Raw genomic sequence first — 16,057 nt, 5'->3', positions numbered from 1 at the left:
TTATAAATAAATATTGAATATGGTGCTATCAGATGCCATATATTAAAGAATGGGCTCTTTTATGCCAATTGTTGCATATAATTGTCATACCCGTACCAATTATATTTTATTTTTGTTCTATTTTTTTTTCTGGGAATGAGAATAAGGGATATAATTTACAAATAATTAATTTTCAGTTCCTGTAATTAAAAAATAGTTCATTGTTATGCAATTTCAAACTTTAGAGATAAATCGCAACTCGTGACTAATTGTGGAGGAAAGAGCCTTTGGTTGGATTCGAACTCTAGACCTAAGAGTGGAAATATTATTTACAAGAATTTTAATCGAAATACTTAAACAAGATATTAAAATTCATTCTCAAATTCTTAAATCGAGTGTAATGGAATGATGAATTTATTAATACAAAATATTATTGGATGTATGATGAGCATGCTTGAGCTGGTAAGCTGTCTTTCTTGAATAATGATAGATTAGTAACTGCAAATGTATTTTTATATGTCACTAGTTTTGATGTCGTATATGAAATAGACCTGACACAATTAAAAAAGATAATAATATTGGGACAAATAACATCTCAATGTTTTAAACCATGTTATTGGTCTGGATGTTGTAGTGTTGGTCAATCTGTACACGATTTGTATCTCTGGAATTCAGATGAACCAATTTTGGATCTTTGCCCTAATTTATATTCAACTTAATATGTTTCCAAAAATAAATAAAAAAAACAGAAGAAGAAGCTACATGTGAGCAAAAGAACAAAAAAGTTTTGTAAAATAATTAAAGTTGAACATGTGCTACACATCTGTCTTTCTACTTATTTAAGCTTCTCTTACTTTTATTAAGCGACTAACCATTAAACATTACTCTATTCGTTTCATATTATTTCACTTTTATCAGTTGACTATTTCAAATATTTTTACTTATCATTTTAATATATAAAAAAATTATTTTTTTATATTTTATCCTTAATATTAATACTTTATTCAAATATTTTTCAAGACTTAATATTAAATATTAATTAATAAAAATAATATGATAAAATAGTTATATCAATTTTTTTAATGAGCTTTTCAACTCAAATATAATAAAGGGGGGGGGGGGGGGGGGGGGGTTGGGTTGAAGAATTCTAATACTAGCTGACAAGCTAAGAATCGACCATTTTACAAAAAAGTATCCTATATAAGTTCACCTAATTATTTTTTCGAAAAGGTTCAAAAATGCTTTTAACATATTAAAAATAGTTTAGAAATGTCATTCTTTTATATATTGGATCAAAAATGTCCTTAACATATAGAAATATTAAAAATAGTTCAAAAATGTCATTCTTTTATATATTGGATCAAAAATGCCCTTAACATATAGAAATAGTTCAAAAATGTCCTCATTCCACCTATTGGATCAAAAATGCCCTAAACCTATTAGAAATAGTTCAAATTTGTCCTCCTTCTACCTAAAAGTATGTTTATCAACTATTAAATGGCGGAACCCATCGGTGCCCCCCTAAAGTTGGCACCAACTTTAACTTAGACACCTCAACTAAACTTTGTTCATTTTAGACACCTCAAGTAAGGTTTCGATGTGTCATTTTGACACTTTATGCTGACTTGACACATTGCGTGTGCTGCACCCATTTTGAGCGCGTGAAGACCATTTTTTTTAAATATATATATATATATTCTTGTTCTTCTCCATTTTCTAGATGTTTTCTTCCATAACTTTGGACCTTGATTTTGTAATCACATTGTCATTGCCTTGATCTAGTTCTTGTTTTTCTTCTATTGTTAATTAGTAACTGATTTTTTAAAAGGGTATGTACAAAATTTGTGGGAAAGTCTTACGCTTGATTAAAATTCTTAATAGAATATGATCCAGATGCAAAAAAGCAAAGAAAGGTGTAGAAAACCGTGATTCGCCAAGAAAGCTTCATTCTTTGATTTGGGATTCAGCTGCTATTATCTTGCAAATGCCGTAAAGTTACAAGCATTGCAAAGGGCAAAACATAGAAACCCAAAGAAATGAGATTTCCAATTCTCAAGCCAAAAAAGGAGAAGTCATGTGCAAGGGTGCCGTTAAGGATCGTGGACCCATTTTTTTAATTATTATTTGGATAAAAAATGTCACATGTCATCAAGTTAATGACCCACTTTTTTTTCTACTCAAAAGTAATTATTTTAAAATTATTTTTGATATATGTCACGTGTCTTTATTTAATTGGTCACTTTGACACATCATCGGCAAGTGTATTACACACACTTTAGATATTTGGGTGATTGTAAAAAAAGTGTCAAAATGACACATCAGAACCTTACTTGAGGTGTCTAAAATGAACAAAGTTTAGTTGAGGTGTCTAAGTGAAAATTGGTGCCAACTTTAGGGGGGCACCGATGGGTTCCGCCACTATTAAATACTATTCACGTAGAAGGGTCAAAAATGCCCCTCAACTATTTAAATTAGTACAAAACTATCTTCCATCCACCTTTCGGCCTCCAAATATCCCTGACATCAAATTTTTGGCTCAAAAATACCCTCAATATTAACTCTTTGTCTCATATTTGCCATTATTTTTAACAACTCTCCTAACGTAAAATTATTAAATATTTATTTATTATGTTGTCTAATCTGATTGGTACAAATTTAAACCATTCTCAAATAAATAACAAAAATCACATATGATTCATATTTTGACCTAATACGCTTGAAAATAATATTTAAAAAATATTAATTTCATGATTTTTTTTATTGTCCTATTTTAGATTAATACCCAATTCATTATAACTCAATTCATAATTGGGGATCCATCTAAAATCCGCACATGAATGTCCATTAAAAAATATTATTATATTTTATTAACATAATTTTTTTTTATTAATTATCCAATTGTCTTGTTCATTTCCTCTTTTTATTCTTTTTTAATCTCTTATTATTAATTAGGATATCAGAGACTCAAACTTGAAATGAACCTAGATATTCATATTTCTTTTAATTTATATTATTATCATGGTGGGGTAAGGGTGAGGATAGGAGAAAAAATTATTTTTTATTCGTTTATTTTGAATTTTGGATACACACAAAAGAAAAGAGGCCATTAAATTATCTTCTATTGACCTAATTATTTTTATATGAATGTCCTCATTATTTTCTTCCTTTTTCTGCCTTATTTTGTCATAAGTTTAAAAAAATTAAAATTTAAAATTGTGGACAAGATTCCAAGAAAGAAAAAGTGAAAGAGAGAGGAAGTGAAGGAGTGGGAATGTGATTTTATTATGTAACGGATAAGGACCTAAAATACCCTTAACCATGGAATTTGGTACAATATTGCTCTCCCATCCACCTAATTAGTGTGTGCCGTTAAAAATAAGGGTATTTTTGAGCCAAAAGATTGACTTCAGTGGTATTTAGGAGTCGAAAGGTGGACGGAGGGTAATTTTGTACCAATTCAAATAGTTGAAGGGCATTTTAGGTCCTTCTCCATACTATTTAATATGTCCGCTTTTCAAGCGATCTGAATATATTTTATCAATACATATAATATTTTTATAACATCAAAATGTTTTTAAAAATTCTTTTTAGCCTTCAAATTTGAATATATTAAAACTCAACTTTTTAATTCATTTTACTTCTATAAGCATCTTAGTCATATATTTTTTCCATTGTCTAACAATTTTAGTCTTTTAAAACTACTGAAATTTTTATATAAATTATGTTAACTGATACTATATTTACACTCAGAAAAAAAATTCAACAAAAATTATCTTTTCACGGGCATACATAATGAAATTCTCCTTCTTCATGACTAAAACAATGTTTTTATACAACATACATTCAGGTTAATTCACACGTTAGTTCATATATTTTATTTAAAGCAAATACTTCTATTAGATAAGACAAATAAGCAAGAATTTTTTTTTTTAAAAAATACAAATAAAAAAAACTAAATAGTTATCAAAGTATTGTTAAAAAATTTATTGACATATATAATTAGAATTAGTAAATTTTTGAGTCATTTCTCATATGGTAAGGGGATTTTTTATCTAATAGGTAGAGAAAAGGGCAAATTTAAATTATTTCTAATAGGTTTTTAATCCAATAGATTGAAGAAGGACATTTTTGAACATTTCTAAAACTTTAAAGGTATTTTTGACCCAAAAGGTGAAAGGAAGGACAAATTTGATTCAATCGGTGGAAGGAGGACATTTTTGACCCATTTCTAATACGTTAAAGATATTTTTGAACTTTTTCCCATTATTTTTTTAAAAAAATTAATTAACTATCAAAATTTTTACCCAATTGATCAAAGTTTGTGATTTTTCACTTTATAATTCCTCGCCATTTCCCCCTTCCCTATCCCTACCCCTACCCCTATGTAATAAAAAAAATCAAAAAGAAAGAAGGGTCAAATGATTAATATTTTCGTTTCATTTCTTCTAGATTTTATGTCAGGGATTCGACCAAATAAAAAAAAGAAGGGTATTTTACTTAAATCTTATAGTGAAAAAGTTTAATTACAATTTATCTTAATTTTTTTGGTAATTAGCTGAATTCTCTTTTTTTTTTCTAGATTTCTAATATATGCGAATGACGCTGATTCATCGCAATTTGATAAATAAGTCCTTTTCATGATACATCGCTAGTTGATACAAACCAAACATTGTAATATTAATAAAACTTATGAATCAGCTTATAACACCTAATATATCATGAACACAATAAAAATAACAGTAAAACTTATATTTTACTGATACATTTTGTGTTTGGTTTGTATCAACTAGCGATGTATCATGAAAATGACTTATGTATCAAATTGCGATGTATCAGCATCATTCCTATGTATCAGAAGAAGGATTTTTGAAATTTTTTCAAATGATAGAGAATAATTGAAAATATAAGAATATAAGGTGTGTAATTTGATAATTTAGCTAAAATTTAACTTGATTCTATTTATTTTTGAAAATGTCTTGAGTTTTGAAATATACCACTAGGGATGGGAAGATAAAAACAAACAAATTAAATATGGAAACCTTGCTATGGTTCACAAATTACAATTATTTAGCCAACTTTATTAGGCCCTTTACGTGCGAAGAAAATAATCAGCATTGATTTGTTAAACAATGGCAAAATTAAAGCAGAACCAGTTCATAAGTAAAGTAATTAAAAAATAAAACTAAATTAAGTAGCATCAACGATTGCGTGTAGTAGTCTATCAAAATCAAATACTTGGATTCCAAATTCCTAGCTACTAAATATATACTTCATTGGTTTTCTTTTACTTATCAGTTGTCACATTTCACTTCATAAAAGTCAATTTGACTAATTTTTGAAGCTAGATTGAAGTAGATTAGTGTAATATCTTAAATTTAAAATTTGAAGATTTGAAAACTGCATAAAAAATATTATTAATTATAATTATTTTAATAATTTTTAAAATATTAATAAAAATTCAAATAATTTAACTTTCGAGAAATGAAATATGACAAATAAAAATATATTTGATAGTTTAGTGATAATGAATATCATTATAATGGGAAGTGGGAACTAATTTATTTAGTCAATGTTAGAGATCCAATGCTCATAGATCTACACCGACTAATTAATTTAGTCAAATATTAGACTTGATTTTTCTTATTTTGAATAAATATAATCCCTAAATTATCGTCAAATACATGTGTCAGCTTGGGGTTGACGGAATTCCAGTGGTCGTTTATTTATTTATTTATCCATCTATTTTCTTTTCTAAACAAAAAATAATAATACTATTCCTAGTTCCCTATTTTATTTTATTTTTATTGGTTTTAGGGTCATAAAGAAAGTTATTGACTTACGTTTCATGGTTTTGGACCTTTTATTACTAGCAAAATCTCATCGAATAGAGTAGTTGATTACTAAACAGAAGAATTTAAATTTAATGTACTGAAACTTTTAAAAATATATTTACACGACTACTTATTAACTTATCAAAAGAAGAAGAAGAAATATTTAGTTATTAAGAATATAAAACTTTTGATTTAGTTATATTTGATCAATTTGATACTATGTAAGTACTTTATTTAAAGTCCCTATTCTCTGATAAAAAAGGAAATTTATTAAGAAGAGAGTCAATGGGGATCAGTTACTGATTCATTTTTTTTAATAATAAGTTGCTTAAAGCCGAGGTCTTTCTTAAAGCCGAGGGTCTTTCGGAAACAACCGCTCTACCTTTTAAGGTGGGGGTTAGGTCTGTGTACACTCTACCCTCCCCAGACCCCACATTATGGGATTATACTGGGTTTGTTGTTGTTGTTGTTGTTGTTGTAAGTTGCTTAAAGAATATTCTTTTTTTAAAATTTTAAATTTTTATTAGATTTTTAATTTGTTGAGGTATTTTGAATTTTTTTTCTACAAAATGTTTTCAAATTAGCTATTTAAAACCCGCTTATTAAAATGATTGAAAAATATTTTTTAAAATTTTTCTTTCAATCTTTTTTCCGCATCATTTTTTTTTTTGGTTGAAATTTACTTGCATTTTGAACATAATAAATCCTAGTTTTAAAATAAATTTATTTTTCTAAATTTTAAATTTCTATTTTTTTTAGTTTTGTTAAGAAATCATGGTACGATGGCAAAACAGGAATAATATGAAGAAAAGAGAGTGCAATCTTCATACTCCAAGAATAGCTTGTCTAATTTCACTAATAATATTCCGTCGATATATAAAACTCTCTTTTTTTTTCCATAAATGACCATACTCTTTTTTTTTCTTTATAAATTCACTTTACCTCCTTAAAAATTCAAAACAAGTGACAAGATACCTAAAACATTGTGCATATAAACAATGTCACTTCATCATACACTTTTTTGCAAGTTGAAAGTTGAAACTATACTTTCATTACTTCCTTCATTTTCCTTTTTTTTTTTTTTTTTTTGTGTGTGTGTTTGTTACTGGTAAAAGTGAACAACTTATTCCTGAACTTGCTTCATCCTAGTGTTAACACATTCTCTTTAGTGTTTAACTTTTATGTATCAATTGTATAAAAAGAATTTTTATTCTATGAACTCAATTTAAAAAAAAACAACTTCTGGTAACCTATCTATAAAAAGTGATATTAGCAACTAGTAAAATAAGACAGCTTTCGTGGTATAACAAACTAAAATATGGATTTTTCCTATATTGACTCGGAGTGTTTCCACAAATAGATAATTGTGAAATTATATCCTTGTATAAATAAGAGGTATACATAGTGGTCCTCCAACTTTAAATAGAAGGACATGATTTTCATATTAAAAGAACATAAAATTATAAGTAAATTTATAAAGGGTAACAAAATTAATTGACACCTGAAGTATTGTCTCAGAAATAGAACTTAGTTTCAAATTTTGTTTTTAATACTGTTGAAGATGATCCCTACTATATTCACATTGTTGGTCCAAGGCTCACTTTCAGTTCCTTCTTTTCTTGAAAATGCACAATTAAGCTCTTCACAATTTGAATAGATAAAAATGTTTTTGCAAGGTTATTTTATGTGTTATAAGCATCTCACGTATAGAATTATAAATTTCTTGCAAAAATAAAACTAAATTTATAGAAAAGACTTGACTAGCTTCATATTCCATGTTTAAAACTTCAATGTTTCAAATGGACTTTAGTGCACCCATCATTACTGTCTTAATCATGGTTTTGGTGCCATTATAAACGTGGATACACTTGATTGAGCCGTTGCATCGAAATTAATACTTTTATTAATGCCTAATTATTTCACTGATTCCCAAAAGAATTAATTAATTATTCATTTAAAAAATGCTCAATCATATAGAAGAATAAGTTGTTTGGAAACACTGACTAACCTTTTCTCAATTGTATAGTAGGAGCCCGTTTGAGCTTAAAAGAAAGTAATTTTTATGTATAAAGTGCTTTTAGAATTTTTAGGTGCTGAAAGTTATTTTTATAAATAAACAATTGAGTGTTTGAATAAAAGTGTTTATGCTGAAAATAAGTTGTTGATGTGTTTGGCAAATGTGAATTTTAGGGCTAAAGAGGATACTTTAAGAATTAAAATAAAATATAAGGGATATAAAAGTAATTTTTATGGTAAAAAAAATGACTTTAAGTCCTTCAAAAAAAAAGTTAGGATTTTCAACTTTTTTGGATGGCTTTAAGAACTTTATAACTTAAACTTAACATTTTAAATTGGTAGCCAAACACCACAATAAGCCCATCCAAACGGGCTCCAGGTTGTCTTTTCACTTTGGAAGAACCAACCAGGAACAAACACATAATATACTTGTACCAATTTTTAAGAATTTAATTCCCCACTTGATAATATTCTTTTTGTGTTTCGATAACACGTCTTTCAACTTGTATTTAGAGTCATTGCGTTTTGGTCGTTAATTAAACTTATTATTCCGTTGTTCATAAGATTGCTCCATAGAGTTTAGCTTGTATATATAGTGTATAGTTTTTTCTAGATTGTGGTAAAATAAGCTCACAACAATATGTATAACTATTCACAACAAACTCGATCATGTTATAACCTAAAAAATAGAAAGAAAAACTTGCTATTACAATTTAACGAACATTTGATTATATCTTTTTTCTTTTGAATATTATGAACATATATAAATTAAAATTTTCTCTAAATATATAAATAATTTAAGTCATATACACTAACCTCTTACTCTCCCGTCTGTTTTTATTTATCAAATTTTGACTTGGCTCACCTATTAAGAAAACAATGATTAGTAAGTGAGTTTATCATTTTATCCTTATTAACTGATAGAATCTTAAATATATTTACTCACTACACTTTTCAAAGACATTAACTTAATATTACTCCCTCCGTCCAACAATACTTGTCTACTATTGACTTTGCACAAATCTTTAGAAACAATAAATAGAAGAGTAATTTTATTATATCATCCTTTGAATATAATAAATACAATATCTTGAAAAATGTAATAGGGAAATGACTACTAATTAATGATAAAGGTAAATTAGAAATTAAGTGTAAATTATCTTTTGATTTCATAAATTAGACAAGTATTGTTGAACATCTATTTTTAGTATAATGGACAAGTAAAAATGGACGGAGGAAGTAATAAATTGAGGATATAAAAAAAAGAAAAAAATTGTTCTTTCTTCCTTGATTTATTAAAAATGACAAAGTAAAAAAGAAAAATAAATTAAGAAATATTTGAAATACAAGAATATTTATTTTCCATAATAAAACAAGTTTCCTTCTTACCAAAAAAAAAATCTTAAAAGTCATACTAGTATATAAAAATGTTGTGGTGACATATGATGAAATTTCTCCCACCAATTTCCTAATCTTCTTTTCTCCTCTTATTGACTTTACTCTACTTTCCTTTGTTCTTCATCTTCTTCTTCCTTAGTTCCTATTTCAATTTCTTGATTTCTTTTTTGACGTTTTCCTCTCCTCTCTTCTCCACTCCCCTCCATAGCCATCTAAATTGAAGGACAAGATTTTAGCATCCATAATGTTGCCATCTGAAAATTCTTCTCCTAGGAAGACATTCAAGAAACTCAGAAATTCCTTCCATTTGATCAAATCTCAAGTTGGATTTCATCACTGTAAATGGTTTTTGCTCATCATTCTCATTCAAGTTACCTTCATTCTTTTCCTCGCCGGAACTTCCCCTCCGGCCATTTCCCTCCGACAACACCACCAGCACCAGCAGCAGCAGCAGCGCTTCCAAATCTCGAAACCTCAAAAACAGAGCATTCACCAACAGAAACAGAGCAAGGACCAAGTTCAAATCTTGCAAGATTCAAAACCCAAAAACAAACGGTTAGAACAAGCTAAGGAGCCCCACAATGAGTGTGAATCCGGGAGAGTTTATGTATACGATCTTCCAACAAAGTTCAACAAAGATCTTTTAAACAACTGTCATGATTTAGACCCATGGAGTTCTCGATGCAACGCGGTTTCAAATGGCGGTCTTGGCCCAAAAGCAACTGGACTCGACTCAATCGTACCGGAGAATCTCCTGTCAGCTTGGTACTGGACAGACATGTACTCCGCTGAAGTCATTTACCACGAAAGGATTTTGAACTACAAATGCAGAACATTAAACCCCCAAAATGCTACTGCATTTTACATCCCCTTTTATGCAGGGCTTGCAATTGGGAAGATTTTATGGTTCACCACGGCTAAACAACGAGATCGCCCTAGTGAAATCATGTTAGAATGGGTTAAAGATCAACCTTATTGGAATCAAAATCAGGGTTCGGATCATTTCTTGATGCTCGGTAGATTAACATGGGCATTTCGAAGAAAAACAGATGATGATTCCGATTGGGGCACGAGTTTTCTCCGAATGCCATTGATGAAAAATGTTCTCCGTTTATCTATTGAAAAGAATCCGTGGGATGATTTAGAGGTTAGTGTTCCTTATCCTACTGCTTTTCACCCACAGTTCGAAACAGAGATCAAACAATGGCAAGATTTCGTGAGGTCGCGTAATCGTTCTAGCCATTTTTGCTTCGTGGGTGCTGTGAGGAAGAAGATCAAGAATGATTTCAGAGAAGTGTTGATGAATTACTGCAAGAACGAAACTGGTTCTTGCAAGATTGTGGATTGTTCCGTCGCGCATTGTTATGACGGAGCACCAGCAATTCTTGAAGCATTTTTGGATTCTGATTTCTGTTTACAACCAAAAGGGGATGGATTTACAAGAAGATCGATGTTCGATTGCATGATGGCAGGTTCAATTCCAGTGTATTTTTGGGAAGGAAGTTTTAAGACTCAATATGAATGGCATTTGCCTTTACCATCAGAGGATTATTCAGTATATATGGATCATACTGAAGTTAGAAATGATACTAAAATAATTAGAAAAGTCCTTGACAAGTTTACTAAAGAGGATGTGAGAAAAATGAGAGAAATTTTGATTGATGCTATGCCTAAGTATTTGTATGCAAGGTCTAATCAGGGATTAGGGACTAGTAATGATGCTTTTGATATTGCTATTGATCAAGTTTTGAAGAGATTCAAGAAGCAAAGGGAACAACAAAAACAAATCTTGGAGAAATCAAGAAAAGATGAAAAATCTATAGAATAAAGCAATAAGAAGGTACATTACTCAACAGGAATTTCAACCTCCCATTCTTTTACTACTTTAAATCAATTATTCTTTTGTTTTGTTTATTATAAGTTCAAAGGGAGCAGCATAATTAATTAGAGAAGTGAAGATGTTAGATGAATAAGAAATTGCAGCATTACTAGTAAATTTTCGTCATTGATATAGACTCCTTTTTATTTTTTCCTTAGATGTAAATTTTCATTCATTGATATAGATGTTACATGAGACTTTGTTGAGTGTCCTTGTAATTTCAGTAGTAGGAAGATAGAATTCATTCTGACAATCTAAGCAGTGCTTTGTCTTTGAGTAGAGACTGAAAAGCATAATGAAACTGAGGTAATATTAACGAGTTATTTTCCTGAAAAGCCATGTTATGCTCCTGGGGAGAGGGATGCGGGAAAGTGGAGTTCTCTCACCTGTGCTCACTTATGTTTTATAAGTCAAATTGCATTTTCAATTGGCGCTCAACAGATTGGTCCCAAACCTCTGAAATGCGAGGCAGATTTAACGCTACACCTTTCCCTTAACGCCTCCCTATGGCGGAGCTCAGAATCATAGGATGCACACCGCTGAAGTTGCCGCCATGAATTAAGAATTGAAAGGGTTGAGGATAGAGTTTCTTTTTCATTTACGGGGTAGTTGGCAAGAGCTATACCAGCTTACGGTTATTTTAGAAACATACGCCATGACGATTGGGTGAGTAGTCAAATTAGGCCAATGGTCTTGCTCCGTTTTATACTAAGAGATTATGGTTATGTCTAATTTCATTATAGGGCTAGTACACCGAGCAACTTTAAATTCTATTTTGATAATTACCTACTTAAATCACTCTTGTTTTCCCCCGATATCTTCAATATATTTCATGAGTTAAAAGTTACGGCATGTGATGATGTGAAAACTATTTTCTCTTATTTTTATTTTTTGAAGATAGGTGTTATATTAAATTATCTCACTGCTCCTAATATTTTTGCAGTTAAACATACTTATATAAATATTACATGTAACACAAGCATATTTTCCGTTAAGGGGGGGAAAAAGGATGGAGTACTATTTTTAATCGGTTATTTGTTTTATATATTTTTTTGGCTTTGATTTGATAAAATATTTAAATATCCTTTTAGCAAATTAGTTATTAACGTTATTATAATACATTCTTGTATCTACAATTGCTTGACTAATTAACTAAAAATGAAACAAGAATCCAAACCGAAAATATCGCCGCAGTCGTGATTTTAAAGGGGGGAAATATTACCTTGCAAAAAGGAAAGTTAAATCAATAAAATTAATTTATGTGCATCTCCTTAGATTACGGAATCCTAAGGTTTCTCTAATTCTAAAACATGTCAACAGACAACTTGCAAATTTTGTTGACTTCCCCACTTAAAGAAAAAAAGTACTATATAATTTTTTAAGAATATTCTTACTGGTTCTTTGAAGTTTTTTATTTTTATTCTTCTATCTGGTATTTAATATCTATATTGAAATTTGATTAAATTCGGATTCATGCCAAAAAGTTCCATACTGGTTCTTTGAAGTGGAGAGAGTACTACCTTGGTAAATACTTATTTTTGTCGGACATTTACATTAAAGAAAACATTTCGTCTGTTTCATATTAATTTTTATATTATTATTAAAAATATTTATTTTAAATTATTTGTCAATTTACACATTAAGATAAAATTGATTAATTTTTTTATTCTTAAAATCAATTCTATTTAAAAGTATAAATATTGTAAAAAAAAATTACAAAAAACTTTCTGTTATAAAACACACTAACTTAATAATTAATTAGACAGAAATATAGTGTATGAAAGAAAGAACGGAAGATAGAAAAGAGGAATTGCCGTGTATGTATATTCTATGCTTTCTTTGTGTTCTATTTTCTTTTCTTTTCATTACAAGAATGGCCGAGAATGGTCATATATATATAGTAATAGGAGGAGAAGACAAGTGAAAGAAAGTTGTCAACTTGCTAATTAGTGGATCTAGAAATGACATTCATTCTGCTAATTAGTGGATCTAGAATGGACATTCACTACTTCTTAACAATCCCCATTGGATATCCACAAAAAATGTGCCTCATTGAAACCTTACTAGAAAAATCCAGTGGGAAAAAGCCTAGTGAAAGAAAAAGAGTACACATATCTGGTAATACGTCTTGAGTGCTGCCTCATTAAAAACCTTATTAGAAAAACCCAGTGGGACAAAACCTTGGTTAAGAAAAAAAGAGTGCAACACGTATTTTACTCCCCCTGATGAAAACTTTATTTGATATTTTGGAGATGACACATTCCAACCTTATATCTCAGCTTCTCAAAAATTGATGTTGGTAATGCCTTTGTGACTAAATCTGCAAGATTATCACTTGAACGAACTTGTTGTACATCAATATCACCATTCTTCTAAAGATCATATGTGAAGAATAATTTTGGTGAAATATATTTCGTTCTGTCTCCTTTTATGAAACCACTTTTTAATTGAGTTATGCACGCGACATTGTCTTTGAATATAACTGTGGGTACTTTAACATTATTTTTAAGGCCGCATCTTTCTTTGATGAACTGTATCATCGATCTCAACCACACACATTCTCTACTTGCTTCATGAATTGCTATTATTTCAGCATGATTTGAAGAAGTAGCAACAATAGACTGTTTTGTAGATCGCCATGATATAGCATTTTTTCCGTGTGTAAATAGATAGCCTGTCTGAGATCAAGCTTTATATGAGTCTGATAAATAACCTGCATCTGCATAACCAATAAGGTCTACGCAACCTTTCTTAGTATAAAACAAACCCATATCAATAGTACCCTTCAGGTATTGCAAAATATGTTTGATACCGTTCCAATGCCTTCGCGTTGGGGATGAACTATACCTTGCTAGTAAATTAACAAAAAATATTATATTAGGTCTAGTTGAGTTAGCAAGATACATAAGTGCACCAATAGCACTGAGATATGGTACTTCAGGACCAAGAATTTCTTCATCCTCTTCTGGAGGTCGAAATTGATCTTTTTCCACTTCAAGTGATCGAACAACCATTGGAGTAGTTAATGGATGTGCTTTGTCCATGTAAAATATTTTAAAAAATTTCTCAGTCTAGGCAGATTGATGGACAAAAACTCCGTCTGTTAAATGTTCAATTTACAGACCTAGACAAAATTTTGTCTTTCCAAGGTCTTTCATTTCAAATTCTTTCTTTAGATATTCAATTGCCTTTTGGAACTCTTCAGGGGTTCCAATGAGATTTATGTCATCAACATAAACGGCAAGTATAACAAACTCTGATTCCGTTTTCTTAATAAAAATACATGGACAAATGACATTATTTATATAGCCTTCATTTATTAAGTACTCACTAAGGCGATTATACCACATATGCCCTGATTGTTTTAAACCATATAATGATCTTTGCAGTTTTATTGAGTACATCTCCCGAGACTTATTACATACTTCAGACAATTTTAGTTCTTCTGGGATTTTCATGTAAATTTTATTATCAAGTGAACCATAAAGGTAAGCTGTAACTATATTTATTAGATGTATTTCAAGATTTTTATGTATAGCTGGTTTGATGAGATATTGAAATATTATTCCATCTATAACAGGTGAATATGTTTCTTTATAGTTGACCCCGGGTCTTTGAGAGAATCCTTGTGCAACAAGGCGTGCCTTGTATCTTACAATTTCATTTCTCTCATTTCGTTTTCGCACAAAAACCTATTTATAGCTAACTGGTTTCACACCTTCAGGGGTTTGGACTACAGGTCCAAAAACCTCACATTTAGCAAGTGAGTCTAATTCTGATTGAATTGCCTTTTGCCATTCTACTCAAATCTTAACCTTCTTCAGGAGGTTCTTGTGTAGTATCATCTTTATTTTTTTCACGCTTCTCTTTTTAGGATTTTAATCATTTGAACCCAATGGTCTACCACGCTTCTAGCGTGTTTGAGATTCTGAAGCTATGACACTTGTAGATTGTCCTTTTGGGACATCAATCCGAATAGGCACATTCACTGTAGGGATATGTGACTTAGTTATTCGTTTCAAATCAGTAAATGCGTCTGGCATTTGATTTGCTATTTTCTGTAAGTGGATGATCTTCTGGACCTCCTGCTCACATGTGCGGGTGCGTGGATCAAAATGAGATAGTGATGAAACTTTCCACGCAATTTCTTATTCGAGTTCCTTTTTCTCTCCCCCTAATGGTGGGAAAGTTGTTTCATCAAACCGACAATCTGCAAATCGAGCAGTGAATTATGAAGCATGAGTCAAACCCAACATATATGCCAACCTTCGTTGAGGGCCCATCTTTGTACGTTGTGGTAGTGCTATAGGCACGTATACCGCACAACCAAAAATTCTTAGATGGGCTATATTTGACTCATGTCCAAATACTAATTGTGAGGAGAGTATTTATTATAATGTGTCGATCTGAGATGTACAAGTGCTGCTGCATGTAAAATAGCATGACCCCAAACAGTAATTGACAATTTTGTTTTCATTAGTAGAGGTCTTTCTATCAATTATAGACGCTTTATAAATGACTCTGCAAGGTCATTTTAAGTATGAACATGAGCAACAAGATGTTCAATTTTTATCCCAATTGATAAGCAATAATCATTAAAAGCTTGGGATGTAAATTCTCCAGCATTATCAAGGCGAATGAACTTAATTTGATAATTTGGGAATTGCGCTCTCAATCTTATTATTTGTGCTAACAACTTCGCAAACACCAGGTTGCGAGATGATAACAGGCACACATAAGACTATCTAGATGATTCATCTATTAGGACCATAAAATATCTAAACAATCCACTAGGTGGATGAATAGGTCCACATGTATCTCCATGTATACGCTCTAAAAATATAGGAGATTCGATGCCAACCTTCAGGGTCGATGGCCTGACAATTAATTTGCCTAGATAACAAGCAGCACATGAAAATTTATCATTCGTATGAATCTTCTAGTTCTTTAACGG

General features: G+C 30.3%; 1 protein-coding gene across 1 annotated transcript; it reads left to right on the top strand.

Moving 5' to 3' along the window:
- Positions 1-9,245: 9,245 nt before the first annotated feature.
- Positions 9,246-11,955, top strand: LOC129893255 (xyloglucan galactosyltransferase XLT2-like). The gene has a single exon (XM_055968765.1). It carries the CDS (start codon positions 9,469-9,471, stop codon positions 11,050-11,052), a length of 1,584 nt encoding a protein of 527 aa, XP_055824740.1. The 5' UTR covers positions 9,246-9,468; the 3' UTR covers positions 11,053-11,955.
- Positions 11,956-16,057: the final 4,102 nt, after the last annotated feature.

Source organism: Solanum dulcamara, chromosome 6 (assembly GCF_947179165.1).
Source record: "Solanum dulcamara chromosome 6, daSolDulc1.2, whole genome shotgun sequence".
Taxonomy (NCBI): Eukaryota; Viridiplantae; Streptophyta; class Magnoliopsida; order Solanales; family Solanaceae; genus Solanum; species Solanum dulcamara.
Note: the sequence above shows the minus strand (reverse complement) of the source record. Positions and strands in the feature narration are given on the sequence as shown.

What these genes read in the sequence shown, in the direction of transcription:
- LOC129893255 (XM_055968765.1), top strand. Translation starts at nt 9,469, where the DNA reads ATGTTGCCATCTGAAAATTCTTCTCCTAGGAAGACATTCAAGAAACTC.